At 44.8% G+C, this 27,130-nt stretch overlaps 1 protein-coding gene across 1 annotated transcript; it reads left to right on the top strand.

The window, feature by feature from the left end:
* The first annotated feature begins 731 nt into the window (after window positions 1-731).
* kiaa1614 (KIAA1614 ortholog) lies at window positions 732-25,840 on the top strand. The gene is made up of 10 exons (XM_024003900.2): window positions 732-1,146; window positions 7,924-8,961; window positions 10,143-10,212; window positions 11,148-11,288; window positions 13,879-15,266; window positions 17,703-17,853; window positions 20,891-21,146; window positions 21,468-21,586; window positions 22,782-22,957; window positions 23,552-25,840. Exons 2-10 carry the CDS (start codon window positions 8,025-8,027, stop codon window positions 23,749-23,751), a joined length of 3,438 nt encoding a protein of 1,145 aa, XP_023859668.1. The 5' UTR covers window positions 732-1,146; window positions 7,924-8,024; the 3' UTR covers window positions 23,752-25,840.
* The last annotated feature ends 1,290 nt before the right edge of the window (window positions 25,841-27,130 follow it).

The raw sequence follows: 27,130 nt of genomic DNA, 5'->3' as shown, positions 1-27,130 counted from the left end.
CATAATAATGGCTGAAATGGAGTGTAATGGCTGGAATGGAGTGAATGGAATGGTATCAACCAACGCATCGTAAAGACAACATCAAAACAGTCTCTCCAGACTCTGAAGTCAGGAGGACTTCCAGTTAGACTAACTTGGATCTAGCAGTGTATGAAGTTAAATATCTTCCCCAATGTTTCCGATTATTATGGCCCTGTTTTAAAACAGGCCTGGGAGACCTTGGGGATTCAAAAATTCCCCCTGAAAGAAAAATAAACATGAGAACGCAATTATTATCTAGTGAACCTTTTTGCACATTAAAAGATATCTTTAAATTTCAAAGTATTCCTTTATTATTTTTATCTGACAATCAGTAACATATGAGGTGGAGGGCAGAGAGTGACGAATCAACCGAGTCCAAATCAAGAATCAACAAAGAAAATTCCTGAGCCAGCTGGAATATGAGCCTGGAGACTAGTGCATTTCCTCTGCTCTCTGCATTTAAGATTCCTTTGCTACCTTTCTTTTTCTTTTTCTCTCTCTCTCTCTCTCTTGCTCTCTCTCTCTCTCTCTCTTGCTCTCTCTCTCTCTCGCTCTCTCTCTCTCTCTCTCTCAAATTCAAGGGTAAAGTTACTAGACTCCACCCACAGCGGGCGGAGTTTCAGACCCTCCACCAATAGAGCTACCCTTGTGTTGCATTTAAGAATTTCTGTGTCCAATCCTCTACCAGCTGCTCAAGACTGTCTCCCGAAGCAACCCTGAGGTTTCCACACATGTGGATCACCTTTTACAGTCAGTTGCTGCCCACTGCCTGCTGTAGATGTTTTACCAGAGGAAGGAGGGGAGAGGAACTGGATACTTGGCAGTAGGGACTGTTGAGGGGAGGAGAAGGTTGGTGAAACTCCCAGATTTGTGTACTTAAAGGGAGAGTGAGTGCTCAGTGGAGACGAGACCCACACGTGAACTGCCCCAACACAGCTGGAGAAGGACAGAAAGGGAGGGAGGGAGGGAGGGAAGGGGAAGGTTGTTTCAAAATAGAAGGCGTCGCTGAAATAACAGTGAGAAGATTTTGGGCTGAGCTTTCACAGATTTTAGGATGGCATTTGGGAGAGGAGGCCAGAGCAGGCAGAGCTACCTCAGTCTCTTAACACCAATGGAGGGAGAGAGGTAAGAACTTTTCCTCTTCACACTCTCAGGGACTATTCTCTCTCTTACCTAAACAAAGGAAGAAACCAGCTATAATTATTTCAATGACAATTGGAACTTAGGCATTCAATGTATGTTATTGATCATTGCATCTGGAGTGTCATCTATTGTCCGAATTCAAATACAGGCAGGAGAGGCCAAAATCTATTACATCCTTTGTGGCCACCATATTTGCATGTGAATTCGAAACCTAGTAGCATTTCAGTAGAGGTGAGGTCGGCCGAGGAGATTCCGATACATTTCCGTATTCTAAAACAGCCCCTTATAGAACAAACCCAGTCTCGCAGAAGCAATTGGTTTCCTTCTCCCCTTAGTCTCACATGTTGACCTTGTTGCATTGCGGTTCAGTGACTGCAGGCATTTCAACACAAGCTCAGTGGTTGTGAAGTGCAATGTTGGTGTGGAAGTGTAGCCCATAACCTCTAGCATGCTCTCTGCGTCCCCTAGTCACTCCCTGGAATTTGGAGACAGCAGCTGCATTCCTGACTGAATCTGTGATGATTAAAACCCTACGGCGTAGTATCCATTTCACGAAGTCTCTCTGAGTGCTGATCTAGGATCAAGTCCCCCCCCCCCTCCTCCGTGTAATATTATTAATTATGATCAAAAGGGGAAAACTGATTCTAGATCAGCACTCGTACTCTGAGGCAATTTGTGAATATGGGCTCTGGTCTTTCTTGAGAGGCAGTAGAGAGTTGCTGGCCTGCTGGAGGTATTTTGCAGGGCTCTGGCAGTGCTCCTCCTTGCACAAAGGCGGAGGTAGCGGTCCTGCTGCTGGGTTGTTGCCCTCCTAGGCCTCCTCCACGTCTCCTGATGTATGGCCTGTCTCCTGGTAGCGCCTCCATGCTCTGGACACTACGCTGACAGACACAGCAAACCTTCTTGCCACAGCTCGCATTGATGTGCCATCCTGGATGAGCTGCACTACCTGAGCCACTTGTGTGGGTTGTAGACTCCTTCTCATGCTACCACTAGAGTGAAAGCACCGCCAGCATTCAAAAGTGACCAAAACATCAGCCAGGAAGCATAGGAACTGAGAAGTGGTCTGTGGTCACAACCTGCAGAACCACTCCTTTATTGGGGTGTCTTGCTATTGCCTATAATTTCAACCTTTTGTCATTCCATTTGCACAACAGCATGTGAAATTTATTGTCAATCAGTGTTGCTTCCTAAGTGGACAGTTTGATTTCACAAGAATGTGATTGACTTGGAGTTACATTGTGTTGTTTAAGTGTTCCCTTTATTTTTTTGAGCAGTGTATTTCCCAACCATTTTCCATCCCAAAAAATTGGAATAAACAGAGGCCTTGATTTCTGGTCAAACAGATGGAAAGGGGGTCTTAATCATCTAGCATAAAAAGTCTTAAAAGGTATTATAAATACAGAAAAACACAATAATGTTGAGGCAAAGACCCCTGCCAACTAATATCAACACTTATATTTAGTTTTGCGGAAATTATTGGCCTTCTGTATAGTTTTAAAGGGGCAATCAGCAGTTGCTACGTCTTTTTGTGTACCCATTGATTCTTGTAGAATATAACTTATAAATGCCTCATGAGCTTAGTTCAACATTCGTACCCCATCAGAACCCCAAATATAAGCTTGTTTTACTCCAATACATGTGAACAAACACTATACCCTCTAAACATGGTTAAAACTATAATTTTGATATCATGGATGGTCAGTCCTTGCATTAATGGCTCTGTCTTTGAATTTGAGAGTGGTTACATTTCTCCAGTCCCATCCCTCAGATTTGTTCAGAAACAGAGGCTGGTACAACGCTTTGTTATTGGTTCTACTGCTGATTGCCGCTTTAAGAAATATTACTGCAGATATATACAGAAATTCAAAAAATCCTATGTGTAGCACCTTTAAGATATATACGTGTATCACCTTTTACAGTCAATTGCAGCTTTAATAAATATTGCCTAGTGTCTTGTCATTCTGTTACCAAAAACCAACATATCTTTAAAGGCGCTACACCTAGAATTTCTCCCCTATGTGGAAGCTAGATGAATTGCAACAGCACTAGGCTGCATTCAAAACAAATTTCCCGTTCCCCTGCATCCTATTTCCTCGAAACATGACTACTCGCGCTTGATCCTTTTACTTTCGGTTTAGGTTCACCAGCTTCAAACCGCTTGAAAAAACTATATTTTTTGTTATTGAAAATATATTTCACATCGATTTAGATGGTACAATGATATCCTACACTTTTCAGTGCTTGTTTTCTCACATAAACTGAAATTGAGCGAACAGTGTAGAATTTTAGCAGCCATGAAATGACAGAGCAATTTCTACATTGGCTGCTTGACCCAATTTCCAGTAGATAACATAGCCACAAAGTCAAAACAGCTTTCCTATTTTGAACACAGATGCCGCTCTGGCGGGAGAAATCAAGAGGTTAATATCACAGCCAAACACAACACTGGCGGGTAAGTAATATTGTGAAACACTATCATTCCAATATTACTGGAGATATATTATGGACATTTTCTCAAATTACAATACAAAAATTCAATGTGTAGCACCTTTAACATATTTTTGAATTTCTCTCCATCATGAGGAGGGAGGGTAATCAAAGTTCACAGAAGTAACAAGTAAAGGTAGACCAACCAAGTTGTTATATTGTTATTAATAACAATTTGGTTTGATTTATTAAGTGATTAAAACATGTCATTCTGTTAAATCGGTAACAGAATGACTGCAACTCAATTTGCTACAATGGGAATTTATAGTATTCACAAACCACAGTTGGGTCTCCCGCTACTGTCCTCCCTTCCACTGGCATAATGTTACGTTCAACTCATAACTGTTTTTTTCTTCTCTTTCTGTCGTCTGGTGGTTAAAGCAAGAGTGTTTAAACAGTCTGGACAACCCCTCCCTCTCTCTCCCTGTCTCTCTTCTCTCGCTCTCCAGTTAATTTCACCTCTCCCGGTTCTTACTGACACCTACCCATGAGCCCCCTCTCTTTCCATTTCCTGTAACCAGCCCTCTCACCCACTGAGCACCAACCGACACCGGATGTCCATGTATGTTTGGTCAGTCCAAATCTGAACCAATCATAGATATCTGTTTCACAAGTTTGGACAGCACCGTACAGTAGAGCATGGTACATTAGATTTAAGTACAGTAGAGCACACTAGAGTACAGTATAAGTTATTGTATTGTACTGTACTGAACTCTACTCTACTGTGCTGTACTGTACAGAGTTGTATGGTTTGTATAACTTTGCAATCAATGGTTTTTGTTTGGCATACTTTTGTGAAAAATCAGAGTCAGCATCGATCTGTTTCCGTGGAATTACCTATAACACATTTTTTCCTGGTGTTGTTGTACTGTGCTATGTGGTATCCTACAGTATAGCCTTGTGGCTTTGTGTAGGGTCCTTCTGTCAAGCTTCCCTAATTCTTCCCTTTCCCTTGATGACTCTCGCTCTCTCTCTCTACACTATATTAAATTAAATAGGTAAATAATAGTGAGTGTGGTTAAGTATGGGGATGTTTGTGGGTACTTAACAGTTGAGGCTTGTGGGTGGTGTTAACTTGGCAGGGAACCTTCCTTATTAAGCACACACTAATTTAAATCAAATTAGTTTCTCTACATAGCCCCTCACGGGGAAACCTTTTACATCTGTGTAAACCTCCTTCACCTGGTTTCTCAGTCATAGGGGTAATACAGTGGACTCCAAGTTGTTTTGGCTCCGTTCTCCAGTACTTTGGATTTGAAATGATAGAAAAGTATTGGGACAAATTCACTTATGTGTATTAAAGTACTTTTAAAACATACTGTATAAGTGAATTTGTCCCAGTACTTATGGTCCCCTAAAATGGGGGGAACTATGTACAAAAAGTGCTGTAATCTCTAAATTGTTGGATGAAAATACCCTCAAATGAAAGCTGACAGTCTGCACGTTAACCTCGTAGTAATTCAATCAAATCAATCAAATGTATTTATAAAGCCCTTCTTACATCAGCTGATGTCACAAAGTGCTGTACAGAAACCCAGCCTGAAAACCCAAACAGCAAGCAATGCAGGTGTAGAAGCACGGTGGCTAGGAAAAACTCTCTAGGAAGGAACCTAGAGAGGAACCAGGCTATGAGGGGTGGCCAGTCCTCTTCTGGCTGTGCCGGGTGGAGATTATAACAGAACATGGCCAAGATGTTCAAATGTTTATAGATGACCAGCAGGGTCAAATAATAATAATCACAGTGGTTGTAGAGGGTGCAACAGGTCAGCACCTCAGGAGTAAATGTCAGTTGGCTTTTCATAGCCGATCATTCAGAGTATCTCTACCGCTCCTGCTGTCTCTAGAGAGTTGAAAACAGCAGGTCTGGGACAGGTAGCACGTCCGGTGAACAGGTCAGGGTTCCATAGCCGCAGGCAGAACAGTTGAAACTGGAGCAGCAGCATGACCTGGTGGACTGGGGATAGCAAGGAGTCATCAGGCCAGGTAGTCCTGAGGCATGGTCCTAGGGCTCAGGTCCTCCGAAAGAAAGAGAGAAAAGAGAGAGAGAATTAGAGATGGCATATGTAAATTCACACAGGACACCAGATAAGACAGGATAAACACTCCAGATATAACAGACTGACCCTAGCCCCCCGACACATAAACTATTACAGCATAAATACTGGAGGCTGAGACAGGGGGAGTAATTGTATCATTTCACAACCAAAGTGCTGGAGTACAGGGCAAAAACAACAACAAAAATGTGTCACTGTCCCAATACTTTTGGAGCTCACTGTATATATTGTCAGGTAACAGGACTGTGTTTTTCTCTAATGTGAGCACACTGTCTCGTGAGCTGTCAGTGTTTGCAGGCTACCTGCGTCTTGAGAAGCATAGTACTGATAGGGATTGTTTGGTGAACCTGGATTAAATTTCATGAAGTCACCTTGCTAACATTAATAAACACTCCTGTGGACTGAATACCTATATACTGTACACTGAGTGCACAAAACATTATGAACACCTGCTCTTTCCATGACATAGACCACGTGTCCAACTCATACCAAGAAGGGCCGAGTGTCTGCGGGTTTTCGTTCCTACCTTGTTCTTGATTGATTAATTAAGGACACTAATTAGCAAGGAACTCCCCTGACCTCCTTGTCTGAGGCTGAATTGAAAGGAAAAAACAAAAACCAGCAGACACTAGACCCATCCACGGAATGTGTTTGACACCCCTGACATAGACTGACCAGGTGAACCCACGTGAACGCTATGATCCTTTATTGATGTCACTTGTTAAATCAGTGTAGACGAAGGGGAGGAAACAGGTCAAAGAAGGATTTTTAAGCCCTGAGACAATTGAGATGTGGATTGTGTATGTGTGCGATTCAGAGGGTAAATGGGCAAGACAAAAGATTTAAGTGCCTTTGAACGGGGTATGGTAGTAGGTGCCAGGCACACCGGTTTGTGTCAAGAATTGCAACGCTGCTGTGTTTTTCACACTCAACAGTTTCCCCTGTGTATCAAGAATGATCCACCACTCAATAACTCAATATTTGGAAGGTGTTCTTAATGTTTTGTACACTCGGTGTATGGTTACAGAGAAAGGTAGCTGAATATGGGTATGGTGAGTAGCAAGTCATTTATGGGCCCAGAAAATTTGACATGCCTCTCAGTCCCTTTTCTCATTGGATAAACTAACCCGAGTTGTTATTGAAAGCTAACACAGCAACGGACACTGTATTTATCAGAACCCAGGAGGATATCAGAACATAAGGATGAAATGTTCTGTACAAGTGGCCCCAGCCATTGAGGCCCTCATACTGTTGAGAAATCCTGCCTAGTGTTTTATCAAATATTACTGCAGAAAATTATTTTAAAATGTAGTGGTTGCAACACCGTTGACCTCTACCCAGTAATAATAGGATTGAGATGTTTGTTGATGTGTATCTAATTCTGTTTGGCTTTGAGTTAGAGTTAGAGGTCTCCTGTGGATTTGAGGCTGCATAGTAAGTGAGAAAAACAAGCTGTGAATGCCAATAGAGAACACTCCTCGAGTTAAGAGAACATTTGTCAATCTCTTTTGGAAAGGGGTACTGTAAAACGTGTTTTCTATAGCTTTGAGTGCTACATAATTTACCTCAATACGACACATTACTCTATTTGATTTCTCTTTTCCCAAAACCTTTCCACAGTTTCTGGGATGGCAGTCACAATTCACACTGTTCATGTAGTCTACGTGGTAGTTATCCATTGCTCTGGTCTGTTTGTGACATCCTTTATTGGTTGCTGGAGGACCTCTTAAAAGATGCTAGCTAGCCTTTGTGCCGCCATTGTTTTACCCCTTTGCGGCAAAGTGGTGTCCTCAACGTGAATATCAGAGAGGGTTGCCAAAGTAATTAGCTGCCAGGCAATGTTGTACGTCTGCCCACCTTGTTACTTAACAGAAAGGCCCGGTCTTTCTTAACCTCTAACAAACCTTGTACAAAGCCACAAAGGACTTCTCTTTTTCCTGTTTATCTCCTTTTTAATGAGGGACAAGTAGGTTTCTCTTAGGTTGTATGCCTTTTTGGATTCTAACTTGATTTAACATTTATTTGTCATGTACATATGATTTTGAAAGGCATTTAGAGAAACTACCATTTCATGCGTCCTTAAAATGACAATTGTTTATAAAATATTTATTTGCTCGCTTAAGCAACCGCAATATTCTTAGTCCCTCTTTTAAGTGCGCAAAAAAGGAAAATAACACCAAAATCCCTTCTATCTCTTCTCTTGTCTCCTTCACAGCTCTGGCGCTCCCCTGACTGTGTGATGTAGCCATAGCAGACTCCTTTCTCCCCATGCCCTGCGTGCCACAGAGGGCCAAGCCCTAGACCCTGCAACCTGGCATGGAAGACCAACCCTCCTCCAGCCCCAGCCTGGAGCCTGCCACCTCAACTCCTACCCCCACCTCGCCCCCCCCTTTCCCCCTTAGCCAGCTCCTGTTCCAGCAGCAACCCGGGCCCCCGGGCTCAGCTGTGTCGGCCCTGCAGTCCAAGGTCAAGGCCCTGTCTGAACGCAACAAGGCTACAGGGAGGGAGGCTTTCAAGGCAGGCATGGATAAGAAGGCCTTTCCTGTGTCTTCTTCCCTATTTGGTCCTGTCCTGGTGAGCTGGGGCTCAAGTAGTAGCGACGACGATGCAGAATCCCAGGGTTCCACGCTCCACCCAGTGGTGCCAGACAGCCTGATGGAGGGGGTGGGGACGGGTGGGTTGAACTTCAGCCTGCTTGCGCTCCCACATGGGCTGGTTGAGGGCTCCAGCCTGGAGAACCTGTCTGATGGTAGCGCCAACTCTAGTCCCCTTGCGGATAATGTTAGCGCCGCTAATGCGGCTAAACCCTGTGTCCCTCTCAAGGGGTTCTGGAAGGCCACCAGGCCCGAAACGCTACTGCTGAACGGAGACGCTCCTCAGGCCCCAGACAGGCCTTTGGCCGGGTTCCCTGGGGGCCAGCAGAGGAAAGCCAGGGCCCACGGCGGGGTGGGCAGGGAGCTGCTACGCCGTGACAGCCTGGAGGGTCTGAGGCGGTGTATGGGCGAACTGGGGCCCCAGGGGCCAATGGGGGGCCTGTGGAGGGCTGACAGCCTGGAGAGTCTGTGCAGCAGTGGGAGTGCCATATCTCTAGCAGAGAGAGTGGAGATGAATCGGGGCGTCCTCAAGCAGATGCTGAACAAGAGCCAGGGACCAGAGCCAGGGAGCCTCAGGCCTCTGCTCTCTGGAGCCTCGGCCCTCTGCTCTCTGGAGAGGGAGCAGAATGCCGAGGAGGTGACCCAGTGCAATGGGAGAGGTACAGTAAAGAACTAAAAGTGTGAGAAAAAATTGTCAATAATCCACTGACTGGCTTTCTTGATGTCTATAGTATTCTCTCTGGTATGCAATCTGGTTTCCACTCAGGTTATGGATGTGTCACTGCAACCTTAAAGGTCCTAAATGATGTCACCATTGCCCTTGATTCTAAGTAATGTTGTTCTGCTATTTTTATTGACTTGCCCAAAGCTTTAGATACGGTAGACCATTCCATTCTCGTGGGCCGGCTAAGGAGTATTGGTGTCTCTGAGGGGTCTTTGGCCTGGTTTGCTAACTACCTCTCTCAAAGAGTTTATAAAGTGTATAAAGTCCGAACATCTGCTGTCTCAGCCACTGCCTGTCACCAAGTGAGTATCCCCAAGGCTCAATCCTAGGCCCCTACGCTCTTATCAATTTACATCAACAACATAGCTCAGGCAGTAGGAAGCTCTCCCCGCAGGAGGCCTTTTTGCCTTTTGGTAGGCTTCATTGTAAGTAAGAATTTGTTCTTAAACTGACTTGCCTACGCCACCCACTAGACCTAAAACCATGTATTTTAGCGAAATGTGTGAGCGGTGGTGCAGCTCGGGGTTAGGGTGATAACCGTAGTAAAATCACAGCGTGTAGACCCCTTAATCCTCAATGATGTAAAGGGGTTTATCCGAGAAGGATCTGCTCTATTAGAGTAGAGTACATTTCCCCAACACTCAGTTCATATTCAACACATAGCTCATGGTCAAAGTGTGTGAAGAGTTGAAAAAGCGTCAACATAAAGTGATAAAGTTTTTAAAAAATGACAATGGAAAGTAGAGAGAAACCCTTGAGAGGAGAAGGAGGGCGGGGAGGTAACAGGCTATTTCTGACTGTTGACCAGATGTTTATTGAATGTAATGCCTGTCTAATTGCGACTGTCTCACAAACAGAAGTTGTCTTCCGCCTGTGGGTTGCTCTGTCCCTCACTCTCATGGGCTCAAATATCCACAGTGCTAAATGAATCATGCTTTGTATAATACAAAGGGAAAAGTAAACAAATAGTTAAACTTAATACGGTTCTTTCCTATTTTTTGCTCATTATTTTTTATTGTAGTTTCCAGAGAAATAAGGAAATCAACGCCATTTCAATACTGAAGGGAAATTATACTTAAGTCTGCCTGGTTACAGTGTCTATTTATGTCCCTATAGGTTTCATTGCACTGAATGACAGTGACTGGGATTCAGGAATCTCCCTCCAAGACAGCGAGCACAGCCAAAGGTACAGTAGAACCTCCTGGAGAGCTACTGGGTATGCAGCCTTTTGCTCCAGCCCTGCTTTAAAACACCTGATCATTGTGTTAGAGTAAAGCTGGAACAAAACCCGCGCACCCAGTGGCTTTACACTATAGCTTAAATATGAATGTATCACAAACAAATGTCATTTGGGTACCCAAACCCCCAACCTAAATACTGTCGCTCTAATACATCTAGAAGATACATCAGATGCTTTCACGACACGAGCAAACACCAATGACCCTACTGCTTTGCTCTTGTATCTCTCCGTGTTAGAGCCCCAAGCTGCAATTAGTGACAGGGACACAGTGTTTATAACAGCTGTTACTAAAAGCTCCACCCTCATCACCAAAGAGGATTATGATCATATCTCTCTTCTCTGTACCCAGTCACAGACTCAACACAAGAGAAAGGCTTTCTGGTGAAGCACCTAGTATTTGAAACGCACTCATTTGTTTCCCCATTGAGTGCCTGTTAAGCAGGTGTCGTGTTGAAATTGAATGGGCAGCTGTGTGGTTAAAGCTCTGAGCACTGTGGGTAATTGTGTTTTTGGTGTTGGGAAAATGTTCACATGTCTGTAACCCCGCTAACAGATAGGTCTACAGGCAAAGGGACTGCTTCACAGTCCCTCGTTCCCACATTCACAAATACACACACATAAACACAAGCAAAGGCAAACAAGATAAAAGCTTATGAAAAGATACACTCTCTCACACACACACACACACACACACACACACAAAAGCTCATTGATTCACACACACCCCTTGTCAGCCTAATTAGTAGTGACTGCCTGCTCGGCCTAATCCCCTTCTCTATGAGTGTCTCTCCCGCACAGGCGCTGACGTGTGCCTCTCTACCATCTCTCCTCCTCCTCCCCCTAACCCCCCTGCCTGTGTGTGTGTGTGTGCGGCCCGATAGGGCCTTTGTGTCCAGCGAGGACCTGCCGCTGAGTCCGCGCCATGAGCAGGCCAAGCGGCTCCTGGAGAGAGCCCGCATGAAGGCCCGGTCCTTCCCACTCAAGGCTGACCACACCATCCTACCCGTCCAGAGGGACAACCCGTAAGTCTGCTGCTCTGCAAGTGGGTGTGTTTATGTGTGTGTGTTTGAGGGTCGTCTGTGTGTGTGTGTGTCTGTTTACCAGCAGAGCTTAGCTGTAGCAGACACCTGTAGCATCATAGCCAACCAAACGAGACCAAAGAAGAAAGCGTTTTTAGTTATTTTCTCTCTCCTTTTCTTCCCTTCTGTTTGGTGGGACCCAGCAGGGCCTGTGAATCTCTGTAGGCTTTTGTGCCGGAGCAACCGGACGGCTGTCTTGTGTTTGGCCGGTTAAAGTGTGCTGCGCCTCACTCTCATCTGTTTACTGACAGTGTTCAGCGTAGCAAGCTGCGACAGGTGTTAGTGATATGACATATATTGGATTTACTGCTTTAAATGTAGCATTGCTCACGCATGTTCTATTTACAGTGCCCTCTATTCATTTTTAAATGCCGATATGTCACATATGGGTCACACTTTAGTTACACAGATGCTACATTATGTAGTACTATGTATGTAATATTTACATTTATCTAACTAGTAACTACACAATAACTATACAATATGTAGTTGCAGTTTCCATGTACAGCCGGGTAAATAGTTCTAGCAAAAGTACCTATAGAGCATGTGTATGTCATTAGCCAACTTAACGTAAAGCATTGGCCTATATCTCAAATAGTAGTTTTCGGAAAACTATAGTAGTAATTATGGTGGCGATACAGTTATAATAGTAGTAGCAATGGTTGTGGTAAACGTCAATATGTAAATACACACTTTTCTATTGCTCTAATTTCAAGGCTTTTTAATTAAGTGTATTATAATAATAATAATATTGGTTTAGGGCAGGCACGGGCGGATTCAGCTGTGAGCTGATTTTTGTTGTTGTTGTTAAGCAGATGGTCGGGGAGCTGGAACATACAGTACCAGTCAAAAGTTTGGATACCTTTTTCTTTATTTTGACTATTTTCTACATTTTAGAATAATACATGATTCCATATGTGTTATTTCATAGTTTTGATGTCCTACCTATTATTCTACAATGTAGAAAATAGTAAAAATAAAGAAATCCCTTGAATGAGTAGGTGTGTCCAAACTTTTGCCTGGTACTGTATATATAAATAATTTGTACACTGCAAATTGACTGCAAGAAGCCCAAACATATATATATATATATATAGTATTTGACAAAAACAGAATCATTTCAAGCCTTGAGTACATCTGTTTATGCGTGGGAACAGATTGGTAACAGATTTCCTAAATTAAAATCACTTTCAGCTGATTTGTTGGGGATTTTACAGTCTTATGTCCAACAACGCAAATGATATAAAAGCAATTCTAAAAGGAAAATGAGGGGGGGCACATAAATTTAACCACGAGCAGAATATGGCCCACGGGCCACCTATTGGGGAATTGGTTTAGGGCATTGGGTTAGGGCATTGGGTTATCTTGGTTGCTATGTCAGGTTCTCTCTCTCTCCTCTCTCCTCTCTCTCTCTTACACACAAGTCTATTTCCACAATACGCATTACGCAATCCAGCTGGAATTATACACTTCCCCAATCTCAATCCTAATATCATGGTCCGGGAGCAGTGATTACTGATTACCTCAGCACATTCACTCTGAGCAAGGCAGGATGTTCCCTCATACAGCTGTCAATCAACAGACAGCATCAACATTCGCTCCAGATTATAATGATTGGATGGGACTTTTTGGATACCGACCAACCACTATGTAATAATGCCCCCCCCCCCCCCAATGACAACCAACTATTATCTCAAAATCCTTCCAATTGGAAGCGATTTGAATTGATGTGATTGCGGCGACATAAGTTGTCTTGTTTATTCTTTGGATAAGAACAATTAATTTGGTGTTTTCTTTGTTGGGTCTGATTTTAATTTGAAAATATCTCTGGTTTGGAGGGAGCTTCCTGGTTGTGATTTGATGCTTGATAAGACTGATTACCTCTAATGCTTCGCTACACATCTTCCAGCTGTTACCCTCAGACCCCCCCCCCCCACACACACACACACACCAACCACACAATCCCAGGGGTAGAAACCCAGTGTGTGAGGAGTACATACAAGGAAAGCACAGTACAATACTCCCCTCAGCTCCCCAGAGAAATCTTAGCCAGTCATGCAGTATCGTGTTCCCCACCATCCAACAGTGTGGGCTCACAACTGTCAATCACTTTGTTTCCATGGACATTTTTCCAAATGCATTTCTCATTTACATTTATAGATGAAGTTGTATATGAACAATAGCGTAAATAAATACACTCTCTCTTGGATATGACTCAAGATAGCTGTCCATTATTGTGGTAACAGAGGCTATGTGATTGGATACAGACAGAGAGGACGGCCATACTGGGGATGACCTTTCCCTTAGCGAGAGTTGGGAATGTAGCGGCTGGGACAGACAGGGGCCAGAACATAGATAAGAATCCCACAGGCATCCAACCAATCCTCTGTGTTAGGAGGAAAAATGCTGAATGCTTCTTTATGGGGTTTCAGTCTTTTTTTCGGGTTAGGGTTTGTGTGTGGGTTACCTTACCACAGTGGTGCCAGTGTGTTTGTGTGTCCTTTTGGATGTGTGTGTGTGCATCCATCCACAGGGAGCAGCTGTTGACGTCTGGAGCTGCCTTGCACCGGGCTCCGCTGGCGGGGAAGGACGGCCAGTCGGTGTCGTCAGCGACGGTTCCTGCAGTTACCTCGTTCTCGGGAAACCTCAGTGACTCCTCCAGCAGCGACTCGGCCTGTGGCCCCCGCCGACGTCCCGGCCAATCACCGACGCGGGTCCGCTTCGAGGACGAATCGGAGAAAGACGCGGAGGTGCGTTACTTGGAGAGGCTCCGTCAGAGAAGGAGGGCGGGTGAGAGGGCCCAGGGTCTTCTTATATCCAAGCCCAATCTCTCTTCCTATGTCAACGGGCGGAGGGAAACTGATCCAGGAACTGGAACAGTGATCGAGCGAGGGCACAAGAAGGCCCACAGGGCACAGGAAGGCCACTTAACCTTTGACAGCCATTTCAAATCCGTGGTGGCACAAGAGGAGGCGCTTAACAGGCAGTGCAACTCATGCGGAACGTTCCTTGAAGGAGGGGTCCTGAACCCAAACCTCCATCCGAACCTTTCATCCCTGAACCTGAACCTCCATCAGAACCCTTCACCCCCAATAGGGCAGAACTACCCGGTGAACAGAGAGGGGGAGGAGAAGGTGCTGATGCCTTGCTGGGTGGCTCCCAGCGAGCCCAGCCGGACAGTTCGTACCGAGCTGATCAAGGAGACATACATTGGGAAGGTAACCCCTGGCGATGTGGCAGATAGCGAAGGGACGGGCCACGGCTCGGTGGGAGAGACGGATAGCAGCAGTGGTGGTGGTGGAGGTGGTGGGAGTGTTCGAGTGTCAACAATGAAGGTGAAGAGGAGGAGTAGGAGAGGTGAGCTTTTGGGCACCAATGGGCAAGGAGCACCCAACACGATGCCACCAACGCCACCAGCACCCAGGCCCAATCACAGCTTGGCGCCGATGAGCTCAACCAATGGTATTGTGGCGGTGCCACCCAACCCGTACCCCATTGAGCAACCAGAGTCAAAGGTGGTGGGTTTTCCCACTCACTCCCCTGCACCCCCAGATGAACTCATAAACAGTCCCCCGTGCCTCAAGGGCGCCCCCTTTCCCCCTTCCCCAACGCCCATCAAATCAGCTCTGAAATCAGGACCCAAGAGCCGGCCCAATAGCCAGCGAGTGGTCAAACTCATGCCTTCACCACAGTACCGCCTTTTGCCCCAGAACTCCTTGGAGGACCAAGGGAGAGGGGCCGCGCCTAGCCCCCAGAACAAGCACTCTGTCGGAGGGAACTTCGTGGAGTATGGTTCCTCTTTGGGGCTGACTTCCAGCACCGACACAATGATGCCCTGTATCAGGCCTGCCTCCCTGCTGAAGACCTCTCCATCGCCAGCTAGGACAGCAGCAGAGAAGATGGGGGACCCTGCGGCACCAGGTCAGCTTCAAATACACACACACACAGACACACCTAACACTAATTCTACCCTTAACCCTAAATCCCCTAGAAATAACATTTATCCTTGTGGAGACTAACAAAATGTCCCCAGTTGGTCAACATTTTTGGTTTACTAGAAGTCCCCACAAGTATAGTTAAACACGTCCATTGCAATGTACAAGCACAGACACACACACACACACTATAAAGTAGAGAGCCCTACACTCCCACACACACACGCACACACACAAACACACACCCTAACTTCTGTACTGTGGGATCAGGGCCCCAGGTTTCCACTCTAGAAACACACTTTCCACTGTGCTCAGAAGAACCAAAGTGCGGCCCGGAAAGACAAGACGGCCCCATAGAGAAGTTAAATAAATAAAAAATCCTCATTAGACACTAGTCACCTTTAGTCACCTTTGAATTATTACATGTTTTATTTGATTTCCTATCACTCACGTCCCAAGATATTAACATTTTATGTTCATCCTCTGACGTTACGAGTCCAGCTGGCCAGGGGAAGTGCCGGTTGGTATATTTACCTGTCCACATGCATGGCACGCTCTGGCAGAGTTCCCGGAGCATGTTCGCGCGATACTGCTGTCTGTCCAGTGTGCACTGAGTGCTAGTGTGCAGGCGTAGTAAAACTGGAAATAGAAAAATGGCAGCAACCACGAAACAGCGTACGCCAACTCGAGAAGATTATGTTAAAAACAATGGGCGTCCATCTTGGACGCTGTCTCGAGTTAAATTATAAATAATAATATCTATTGCATTTAGCATATGCTTTTGTCTAAAGCGATTTACAGTCATGTGTGAATACATTTTACGTATGGGTGGTCCCGGGAATCGAACCAACAACTCTGGCGGGGAAAGCGCCAACTGAGTCATACAGGCATAGTTCATATCTTTTTTTTACCGTAATTTAACTAGGCAAGTCAGTTAAAGAACAAATTCTTATTTACGATGACGGCCTACCCCGGACGACGCTGGGCCAATTGTCCGCCGCCCTATGGGACTCCAAATCACAGCAGGTTGTGATGCAGCCTGGAATCGAACTAGGGTCTGTAGTGACGGCTCTAGCACTGAGATGCAGTGCCTTAGACCACTGTGCCACTCGGGAGCCCTAATATACTGTACCTATACTATATACTGCACCTCAGTGTGTGGGACAGCGGATCGGTGAGAATGACATCATGTGTTGCTAATATTCACAGCTCATCTGAATGGCAGAAGTCAAAGGTGACGCCATGATCTACATATCAATGGGCGGTGATGGTAAATGCCTTGTTGAGAGCAAAGGAGGTGAATTCCAATGCAGTCGATTTATTCACTACCATCAGACAACCTTTAAGAATAGTTGTTAAAGGGATAAAAATGGGATAAAAAAATTGTATCCACGAGTTCATCTGACTCTGGGGAGGTATATAAAGGGCCTCACTGCCAAAATCTCAAAGTATTCCTTTAAAAATAAAGATTAGACCTGAACTGTACCTGAATACTGACACAGACTCTGATCACAGTCACCATTGACTAAAATAGTCTAAACAGTATAAGGTACGGGCATCTCAGAGGAAAATTACTTTATTTTTTAATTTTTTAAAATATGTTTTCAGTCGTACTCTAGTTCCCTAGTGGCCATTGGTAAATGCACAGCCTCATGGGTAATTAAGTCCATGCTGCTTGTGTCAGTGATGTGTCAGCTTGCATCCATACGTGTGTGTGTGTGTGTGTGTGTGTGTGTGTGCGTGTGTGTGTGCCCAGGTCCCAGCAGGGATTTTGCAGTCAGCACATACACACATCCCCCAGCCCTGTAATCCCACCGAGGCCTGTTCGCCCCGTTTCCACCGGCTGGATGATTGGATATGTGAAGCATCTGATTGTTCCCACTGTGGCCTCTGTCTCTCTCACTCTCCCTGTCTCTGTCTATTTCTCTGTTTATGTCTCTCTCTTTTGTCTCTCTGTCTTTCTCTGTATCTCTCTGACGCTTTCTCCCCTCCTGTCTCTAATTCTCGCTCTGTCTCTATGCATTATGAGAAATACTCAACATTCCCCCCAAAAAAATATATGTAGCTAGAAATTCATGTTTCACAAACAACATTCTACAAAAAATGTATCATATCACATGCAAATGTCTCAGTGCTAATAAGGCTCTAACTCCGGAGTGTCAAACTCATTTTGACCCTCAGGCCACATTCTGTCTTCCTTGAGGTCTGGAGGGCTGCACTTAAAATTCATTATATTTTCTGGACGTTAATTATATAGTGCTCTATCCATCGCTTTTGGAATTTCCGATGCTCCCTGACTGTCAGCTTTCGTTTCGCTGACTGTAAGCAAATGACAGAGTGTAAGAACTAGAAATGTACACTGACTATACCAAGCATTAGGAACACCTTCCTAATATTGAAGTCTCTTCACTCTCTCCTCTAGAAGTGGAGCAGCATCATCCAGGGATGGGAGAGCTCTGTCTTGAAGGAACCAGCCTCATTACCCCGCCCCCGTACCGCTCTGGGGGTGATGTACAGGTCAGGGGACCAATGAGAGCAGAGCATCAAAGGGAGGACAGCCCTAGTCCAACTCAGTGAGTATTGGTACCTCTCTCCACCACACTCTTATGCTTAGTTCCAAACTGACCCGAAGCCTGTATGATTAGGTTCTTCATGTAGATCGTAAAGGATTACCTTGCCCTCTGGTAGGCTTGGTGGAATTCTTTGAGCATTATTTCTCCCATCTTTAGTTCTTTCAGATCAAGGTTAAATCGAGAGTTCGGAGCTGGGCTAGAACTCATAGCTGAGTCACTAATATCACTGTTTGTATATGGCTGAATTTGGCATGAAAGCACTTCAGGCCTGCTCATCACAGTACCTTGATTAGTTGAATTACTGTAGAAGTGTTAGGCTGGAACAAAGCACACTCTTAAGAGTTGCCCACACCTGCCCTAGGTGGAGGTTTGACCCAAAATGAACATCTGTCCCTCTCCCTAATACCTTTCCGAGATAAATGTTAAAGAAAGCTAGTTTTAGATTCCCAGATTATGTTCCATTTTACCAAGCTATCATCTAATTTGGAACTCTGCCTGCCTGCCTGCCAGCCTGCCAGTCTTAGCCCATAGCCATTATTAGTCTTCCACAGACTGTTTTTATAGAAACTAGGTCAAACAAGGTGGTTTTAGAGTGGTGGTGCAGACATAGATAGAGCACTTCCTCAGTTGAAGCCTTTTTAACTCAACACTGACCTCTTCTGACCAAATAGTAGTAAGTGAATGGATACACATTGCTCATATATGGCTCCTGTGTCAGAGGCGTTAAGAGTTAGTTCTTTCCATTTTCCTGAATGATTTGATTCGGACATAATTTCTAAAAGGTTTTTCCAATCAAATTAAATTAAGTATTTATAATGGAAAAGTATAATGGAAATGAACCAAGCTTTGACCTAACCAGAGTGCTTTCATGATGTCCAGGCTGCACCTTTCTTTTGTTTACGGACTGACTGCGGGTGTGAATTTTCTGGAACCCTCTTGCCAATAGCTAAAGGGCTGAAGGTTCTGCGCATGTCTGAGATTCTCTACTTTACGCACAGTCTCTGCTCTACTCGTTCGGCTGCCCAGAGAACAGGCTACATACAGTATTTAGGTGATGAATGGAGAATGGTGCTCATTCAATGTCTGCAAGATCACATAATGATAGTATTCTACATAACAGAACCGAATATAATAGCATAGTATAAGGTTAATGTAAGGCAAACACCACCTCATTTCTTATGGGATTTTAGGATGATTGGGCGAATGGTCAACTTTTTCAACAAAACACTGGTATGCTACAGTTTGTTAACACCCTCTGCTCTAAGATTCACTCACTGTACATAATTCAAAACAACACTACATAACTAAGAAGATCTACAGTGGGTATAGAAAGTCACCACCCCCTTTCAAAATGTTCACCTTTTGTTTCCTTACAGCCTGAAATGAAAACACATGGAATTAGACCATTCTGGCTTTATTTACACAGAGTAACCCACAATATCCAAGTGAGATTTTTTTTTTAAAGCTCTGAAATGAATTACAAGTAAAACAGTAAAATACCGTATTTTAGGTATAACCAACCACCTTCCAGATCACAAATCAAGCTAATTTGCTTCCATCTGTGATCAATTGTAGTGACTTTGATTAGTTCAGAATAAAAGCAGTTGTTCATTAAGAACTCCACTATTTAGTAGTGAAATTCAAAGCAAATAATCCACTATGGAAAGTTGTGGAAAGGCACCAAGTCAGGGGATGAATATAAAAAGATTTCAAAGGCTTTGTCTATCCCTCGGCGCACAGTTAAGACCATTATTAAGAAGTGGTTAAGTCGTATGGCACCACCCAGACCCTGCATAAATCAGGCCGTCCCTCCAAACTGGATGATTGGGAAAGGAGGAGGCTGATCAGAGAGGCTACCAAGAAGCCAATGACGACTTTGAAGGAGCTTCAAGCCTTTATGGCAAAGACTGGTCAATGTGTGTGATCACAATATCACAAGCGGTCCACAAATCTGGCCTCTATGGGAGGGTGGCAAGGAATAAAAACACTTTACATCTTCCCACCCAAAGAACACCATGCCTACAGTAAAGCACGGCGGTGGCAGCATCCTGTTGTGGGGGTGTTTCTTTTCAGCAGGGACTGGAGCACTTGTCAGGATAGAATGGAAAATGGACAGTGCAAAATACCGACTGATTCTTGAGGAGAACCTGCAGCCCTCTGTCAGGAAGTTGAAAACGGGAAGATGGTTCACGTTTCAACATGACAACGGCCCAAAGCAAACCGCCAAAGCAACTGTACAGTGGCTGAAAGACAAGAAGGTTAATGTCTTTGAGTGGCCTAGTCAGAGCCCCGACCTAAATCCCATCGAGAATCTGTGGAATGACTTGAAGAGTGCAGTCCATGAGCGGTCACCAAGCAATTTGACTGAGCTTGAACAATTCTGCAAGGAAGAATGGGCAAATATTGCACAGTCTAGGTGTGAAAAGTTAGTAGAGACGTATTCAAAGAGACTCGTGGCTGTAATTCAAGCAAAAGGTGGTTCCACCGAGTAATAACTCAGGGTGTTCACTTATCCAAATAGGGTATTTTACTGTTTTAATTGTAATTAATTTTCAGACATTTTTTTTCTTCTCACTTTGATATTGTGGGTTACTCTGTGTAAATAAATAAAGCTGTGGAAAAAGTCTGATTTTATGTGTTTTCATTTCAGGCTGTAAAGCAACTAAAGGTGAACATTTTAAAAAGGGGTGGTGACTTTCTATACCCACTGTAAATGCATATTCCCATGAAACTGATTGAGATTAAACGGTTAACATGCAGATGCTGCATGGATGTTTCACCAGTAAAACTTGAACTGACTGTAAGAACTAAATTTACTTTCACGATTGACAGTGAGGGTGACCACAAATGTGTCCGTAAAATGTGTCCGTAGAGGGAAAGAAACATGCGCAGAATGTGATATGGATCTTTAGCTCTGTGGAAGAGGGTTCCAGGGGAAGGGACGGGGCCGGAACAGGGTGGTAACATTCAGATCTACAGCCTCTGCCTTTTTGTTTTTTTTGTGGCGTTGCTCATGTCTCTTTCTTTCTTTTCACAGGAGGGTACGCGCAGAGACAGAGCAGCGGGAGGGCAGGTCCAAGCTCTCTCTGCGTCGTTTCTTCTCCGCCATCGGCCTAAACGGAGTGGGGAAGCTGGGTAAAGGGCGCTCCAGTAGCATGGAGCAGCTTAGCTTCCAGCCCCGTGGCCTCCCCGCGGCCTCTCCTGGCCCCACCCCCGGTCCCAGCCTCGGCACCCCCAAGTGCCCAGACCCCAGCCAGCTGAGGAAAGCACCTTCGCTCCAATCCCTACGCATGGTGAGAGAATACCTTCCTTTGTCATGTCAAACGTATCTTTTGAATTATAGGGAATTCTATGGATTTGAACCGTGCTTGTAGTCTGAGAGAGTGCCACTTTGTCTGTCAAACTCTGCTTAATCTATAAGAATATTGAGAGTTTAGTTGATTGCAACATGATGAATAGAAAAGTGTGTAATAAAAGTATAAATATACATGATTTCACACACAACTATGCTATAAAGAGTATATTTGGTAACATTATGCTTTATGAAGAAATCTAAACGCACCAATATTGTGGAAGCTGACAGGGTTACTGTCATGTTCATTTCTCACCACCAGGGGTCCCCCTTTATGCAGCTGAGGAAATCGTCATCAGTCCAGAATTTACAGTCGTCAAAGAAGAAAGATCGCTCCAGTGCATACACACCTGGAGACCAACCCAGCAGCCCTGCTCTCAGGTACAACAGAAACAGACATGCACCCACACAACATTAGAGCTATAGCATCAGCAACATACACATTGGCAACTGTTACAGTAATGTAAGGTCATCTAACATCCAACTATCTGTCACGGTTTAAAGCTTGCACACTGATCTAATATTATGAATGAAGTCAACGTCGATCCTTCCTGATAGGAGATTACAATGCTGGCATGTGCTCAAGTCTCCGTTGATATCATATCTCTGGTATGCATGGACGGCTGCCGTGTGTGTTGTGTAACCGAATAGTTTCCATTTACTGGGTCTGAGGGGGTGTACGGAGTGGAGAGATAAAAATAGAGTGAAAGTGGTGGTGCTGCCCAAAAAAAAGACATGGAACCCAGTAGATTATCGCAACATCACATCATGATGGACTTGGAAAGGTGGCTGGGAGCAGTGGGGAAATTGAACACGGACTGTTCGGGTGATGTTGTTGACACTGCCTGTGCGTGCGTGTGTGTATGTCTACATGAGTGCACCGGCAGCTGATCCAGGAGAGACCAGAAACGAGGACATTCTAGCCTCAGCCTTGCGCTTAGATAGCCTTCCTCGAGAGGCAGTCAGAAACCTGATAGGCTAGGGACATGACAGCCGTGCTATATATGGACCGAGCTACGTGGCTCTCTGGGAAGTGGGCTGGGGAGGGGCTTCTGCCATAAAGACCTTAATGTAGGGAGCAGACCCCCCCCCCCCCCCCCCCCCCTGCACGCCATGACTTCATTATGTACATTATAAAACGGGAAATGGCACAAGGCAGCACACTTTCCTTTGTCTCTCCATTGACCTTCATTGCTTATTACTGAAATAAAATTGCATGTTTGCCGTAGGATGACATAATGTGGAAATGCGTCAGTATACCTTGATTGAAACCCTAATGGCCATACTGAGCGTGATTAATCTATACAACTAGATTACATGCGTACATCCAGTGGTATTGCAGAGGTGGTCTTAGGTCAAAGAAATCTTAATGAAGATCTAAGGGTCGACCTATTATTCAGGAAACCACCTGGGAGCGTAGATTGCAATGTCCGTTCTCCAAACTCTGCATGGCGACATCTGAGCCTGTGTCAAAGACTGCAATGTTTGGATTTTGTGGTCAGGAATGAATATTTATTCCATGCTACAAATGGTGCCCCATATGTGTCACCGCAACGCTGCTGTCCTGTCTTTCCAGTAGGGGATTTCAGAGGGCTCTGAGTGTGGAGGATGTGGGCTGCCCTAGCGGGGTGCGCTCTGTGGGGAGGGTGGCCCAAGCCTTCCCTGATGGGACCCTCCTGCTGGAGCTTAGCAGACCCCCCAACGGACCATTTGGCTTCCTCATCTCCCGGGGCAAAGGACGACCAGACTCGGGTACATAAGGACAGGAGAGCTTGGCTCTGCCTGGCCTGGCCTCATATCTGTTTGTGCTGTTACCAACTTCTATGGTCATTGTCTCGCCATTGGTCTGGACCAGGCTAGGCCATGAACAGAAACAGTTTGGTACCAGGCTAGGATTTGCCCTGTTGTTTTGGTTGTCTTTTCTAATGTAGTCTTCTGTAATCATGTGCTGTTTATTAGAATGTCCCCCTTCTGTGTGCTGGAGGTGTGTTTTTCAGCATCTTCTTACTTCTCTCCTGTCCTGCAGTTGAATGTCTAGTGTTGTATTCCTTTCCTGTTTGTGTGTTAGTAATGTATGTGCCCTGTGTGTGTGTGTTAGGCCATGTTTTCCTCTCCTGTGTCCTAAGGTTGTGTTTTATATTAGTTTGTGTGTGTGTGTGTGTGTGCTCCCCTATGATCCTACCGGTGTAAATGTGTGTAACCAGTAAGGCGTATGTGTCGGTAGTGATACTCCTCTCCTGTGGTATCACTACTATTGCCTGTCCGTGTGTTATAAATAAGGTGTGAAAATGTGTGTGTGGTCTTACCAGCAACACGCTCCTGTACTTTATCCTGTCTGTCTTGTAGGTGTGTACGTGGAGGAGATGGGCGACAGCAGCACAGAGAAGCTGTACGCGGGGCTGTTGGGAGTGGGAGACGAGCTGCTGGAGGTGAACGGTGAGAAGGTGGCTGGTCTCAGTCTGGACCTGGTGACATGCCTAATGACCCAGGACAACATAGCCTCTATCCGCGTGCTCCGACACAGGAGACTCCCCCCTCCTCGTTAGGCAACCTGAGGACCGCCGGTTACAGTGGAGACACCATGGCAACCGGCAATGCCATGGAAACCGGCAATGTCATGGCAACCACAGACGCCATGGCAACCATTGACGCCACAGCAACCACAAACCCCATTGGAACCTGGGGTGTTGGGGGTATGACAGAGGGACAGTGTGTGTGATCGGCTTTATGACTGTGGCTGTTTCTATGCCTGCTTGCTTTGACAGTAGCAATAATGTCCTCTCTCTAAATAGAGCATTATTCTTCTGAAGACACATCAAGATGTTTGACACGATTGGCTCTCCTATATGGGTCACATGGAGTTGCTATAAGAGCAGGAGCTGTCTCATGTTTCCTCATGTCCTGTTATGTTTCCTCATGTTGTGTTGTGTTTTTTCCTTGAGTTCTTTGGCGTCAGGTGCTCCTTACCTTACCTCTTTTTAAAACACAGCAGTACAAAACATTTTCTTTTATCATTACAGGTAATGCACAAAGGTTTCAACAGCTCACACATCAATAATACAGTCTAGTAGGAGATCCTCTGTTAAATACCTCATAACAATCTCCTACAGTATTATTCCATGCATCTTTATGCAATTAAATCATGTTTTTATTGTGGTTATTGGTTTAGTCAGAAACCAGATCTGGATTTGTGTGGATTAGCAACAGAGATGCCATGAAGCATCTCAAAAGTGATACCATTTAAACAAACCTAGCAGTTTGCAGTCTCTTCGAGTCCAAGATGCTAATTTTGCCTAGCCAGCCTTGTGGAGTGAATGGAACTATGGGACATAATCCTCACTGAAAAAAAAGACAGAGTTTTTCAGTCTTGGACTAGTAACAAACGGACGTCTTGGATATGAACTGAAGCACTATGGAGATGAAGTACTCTGGATAGCACAGAGTAGATGAAGTCTTACAAGAAATGAAGGAGTCGATGTCTTGAGTTCGGAAGTCTAGTCAAGAATAAGTCACATTTCTCTATAGTCTCTTCCAATGGTGTGTCCTGTTTACTGCAATAGCTACAAGGAACTAGCCCGGGTGCCAGTCTAGCTGTGCTTTAACCAGCTTGTCTTTGACCATGTTTGTGTTGTTGAATGCAGAAAAAGTCAGGCACGCAGGCTAAAAAGGTACGACTTACTCCAAAGAATGGGATGAGAATAAGGTGTCACAACTATCTACATTTTGTCAATTGTCACAGTAATAACGAACTTGAAAATGACAGCGTTTCAAAACCCAACACGCATGGCCTCAAACGTACATTTTGTTTGTCTTCCTCGGTCCTAGTGGATCAACAACACTATCCATGCCGTCTTGATTGTACCGAAGGATCATCCACTTTCCTCTCTGCTTGTGTCCGTTTGCCAAACAAAGTAGAATCAATATTTGTTTACATTTTACAATATAAATGCGCAGTACCCAAATAGGATTAAGTTCCCCTATCAATCAGAAGGTCACGGTTGTGACTGAAAAGCATCCACTTTTATCAGTAGCCTGGTCCCAGATCTGTTAATACCGTCTTGACAACTCATACGGTCATTGTCACGCCTGATCTGGGACCAGGCTATCTTATCATCAGTCCGTTTATTAGGTCATTCCTGGTTGGTTTTCAGTCACCCTGATGTTGTCAGTCAGGGTTTTGAATTTAGGATTTGTCAGGCAGTGGAAAAAGTCCTTTCCAATGCTGCTGATAGTTTTTTTGTTAATGTCATTACAAGACTGCATTGTACACAAAGCAATAACTGCCAAAGTGTTTGGTTGATTGTCTAAAGAAAGACATTGTAAAACCATAAGGTCAAACCATTGGGTTGTAAACGATGAGAAAGTAGATCCGAGAAGTTGATGATGAGAATTCAGACAGACCCATTCGGAAAATGTGTAGTAAATTATTTGGACCTTTCAACAGTAAACACGTGGTACTAGAGGTCATTACATGCGTGTGACCGTGACGATAGGAAAGTATCGACATTTGAGGAGTCATTCCACATCCTTCATCAGTATTAAAGTGTGCACAGAACAGAGACTTTTCACTGTCATTCAATATATGTATTTTCTTATTTATTTATATCTGGTTCAAATAAAAGAATGTGAACTACCCGCGTTCTTTCATGCCTTGAATCGGAACATACAATCACTTCTCATTTAATATTGCCCTATTCAAATTACACACAATCTGATATATCAGCATGGTCTGACATGAAGTGTCCTCCTCAATGCCTACACCATCCAAACCCGGACGACGCTGGCCCAATTGTGCGCCGCCGTATGGGCCTCCCAATCACGGCCGGTTGTGCTACAGCCTGGATTTGAACCAGGGTGTCTGTAGTGACATCTCTTGCGCTGAGATGCAGTGCCTTAGACCGCTGCGCCACTCGGGAGCATCTTCACAGCGTCTACAAATCTCATGGCCGTATAGATTTCTCAATGGAGTCATCTTTCACCGCTTGAGTCAGTGGCCTCTTTGCCTTTTAGAAAGAGAGATGAAAGAGGGATGAATGGAGGAAGAGGAGACAGGTGTGTAAAGTAGCCAGGGCTTCATGTGGTTTGAAGAAAGGTGTTAGAGTGGTCAATACCTTGCCCCCAAAATCCCTCTGATAACATGGAGTTAGTATATCACCACCACCACTCACACCCTGTCAGACCTCAAACCATCAAGTAGATAGAATATATATATATATACACTATATGACCTACAGTATGTGGACACCTGCTCGTCAAACATCTCATTCCAAAATAATTTGCTTCTCTAACAGCCTCCAATATTCTGGGAAGGCTTTCCACTAGATGTTGGAACATTGCTGCAGGGACTTGATTCCATTCAGCCACGAGCATTCGTGAGGTAAAGCACTGATTTTGGATGATTAGGCGCGGCTCGCAGTCAGCGTTCGAATTCATCCCAAAGGTGTTCGATGGGGTTGAGGTCAGAGCTCTATGCAGGCCAGTCAAGTTCTTCCACGCCGATCTCGACCAACCATTTCTGTATGGACCTCGCTTTGTGCACACGGGCATTGTCATGCTAAAACAGGAAAGGGTCATCCCTAAACTGTTGCCACAAAGTTGGAAGCACAGAATTGTCTAGAATGTTGTATGCTATTGCGTTAAGATATCCCTTCACTGGAACTAAGGGGCCTAGTCCAAACCATGAAAAACAGCCCCAGATCATTATTCCTCCTCCACCAAACTGTACAGTTGGCACTATGCATTTGGGCAGGTAGCGTTCTTCTGGCATCCGTTGGACTGCCAGATAGTGAAGTGTGATTCATTACTCCAGAGATTGCAGGGCAGAAATTTGATTAACTAACTTGTTGGAAAGGTGGTATCCTATGACGGTGCCACGTTGAAAGTCGCTGAGCTCTTCAGTAAAGCCACTCTACTGCCAATGTTTGT

This window comes from Salvelinus sp. IW2-2015, linkage group LG16, assembly GCF_002910315.2.
Source record: "Salvelinus sp. IW2-2015 linkage group LG16, ASM291031v2, whole genome shotgun sequence".
In the NCBI taxonomy this organism is placed as follows: Eukaryota; Metazoa; Chordata; class Actinopteri; order Salmoniformes; family Salmonidae; genus Salvelinus; species Salvelinus sp. IW2-2015.
The sequence above is the reverse complement of the archived record's forward strand: the minus strand, read 5'-3'. Positions and strand labels throughout refer to the sequence as shown.

Bases quoted from the DNA above. Each gene is read 5' to 3' on its own strand.
- kiaa1614 (XM_024003900.2), top strand. From the start codon at position 8,025: ATGGAAGACCAACCCTCCTCCAGCCCCAGCCTGGAGCCTGCCACCTCA. The intron at 17,854-20,890 runs GTGAGTATTGGT...TTCTTTTCACAG, and splicing joins GACAGCCCTAGTCCAACTCA to GAGGGTACGCGCAGAGACAG. The intron at 22,958-23,551 runs GTACATAAGGAC...TCTGTCTTGTAG, and splicing joins CAAAGGACGACCAGACTCGG to GTGTGTACGTGGAGGAGATG.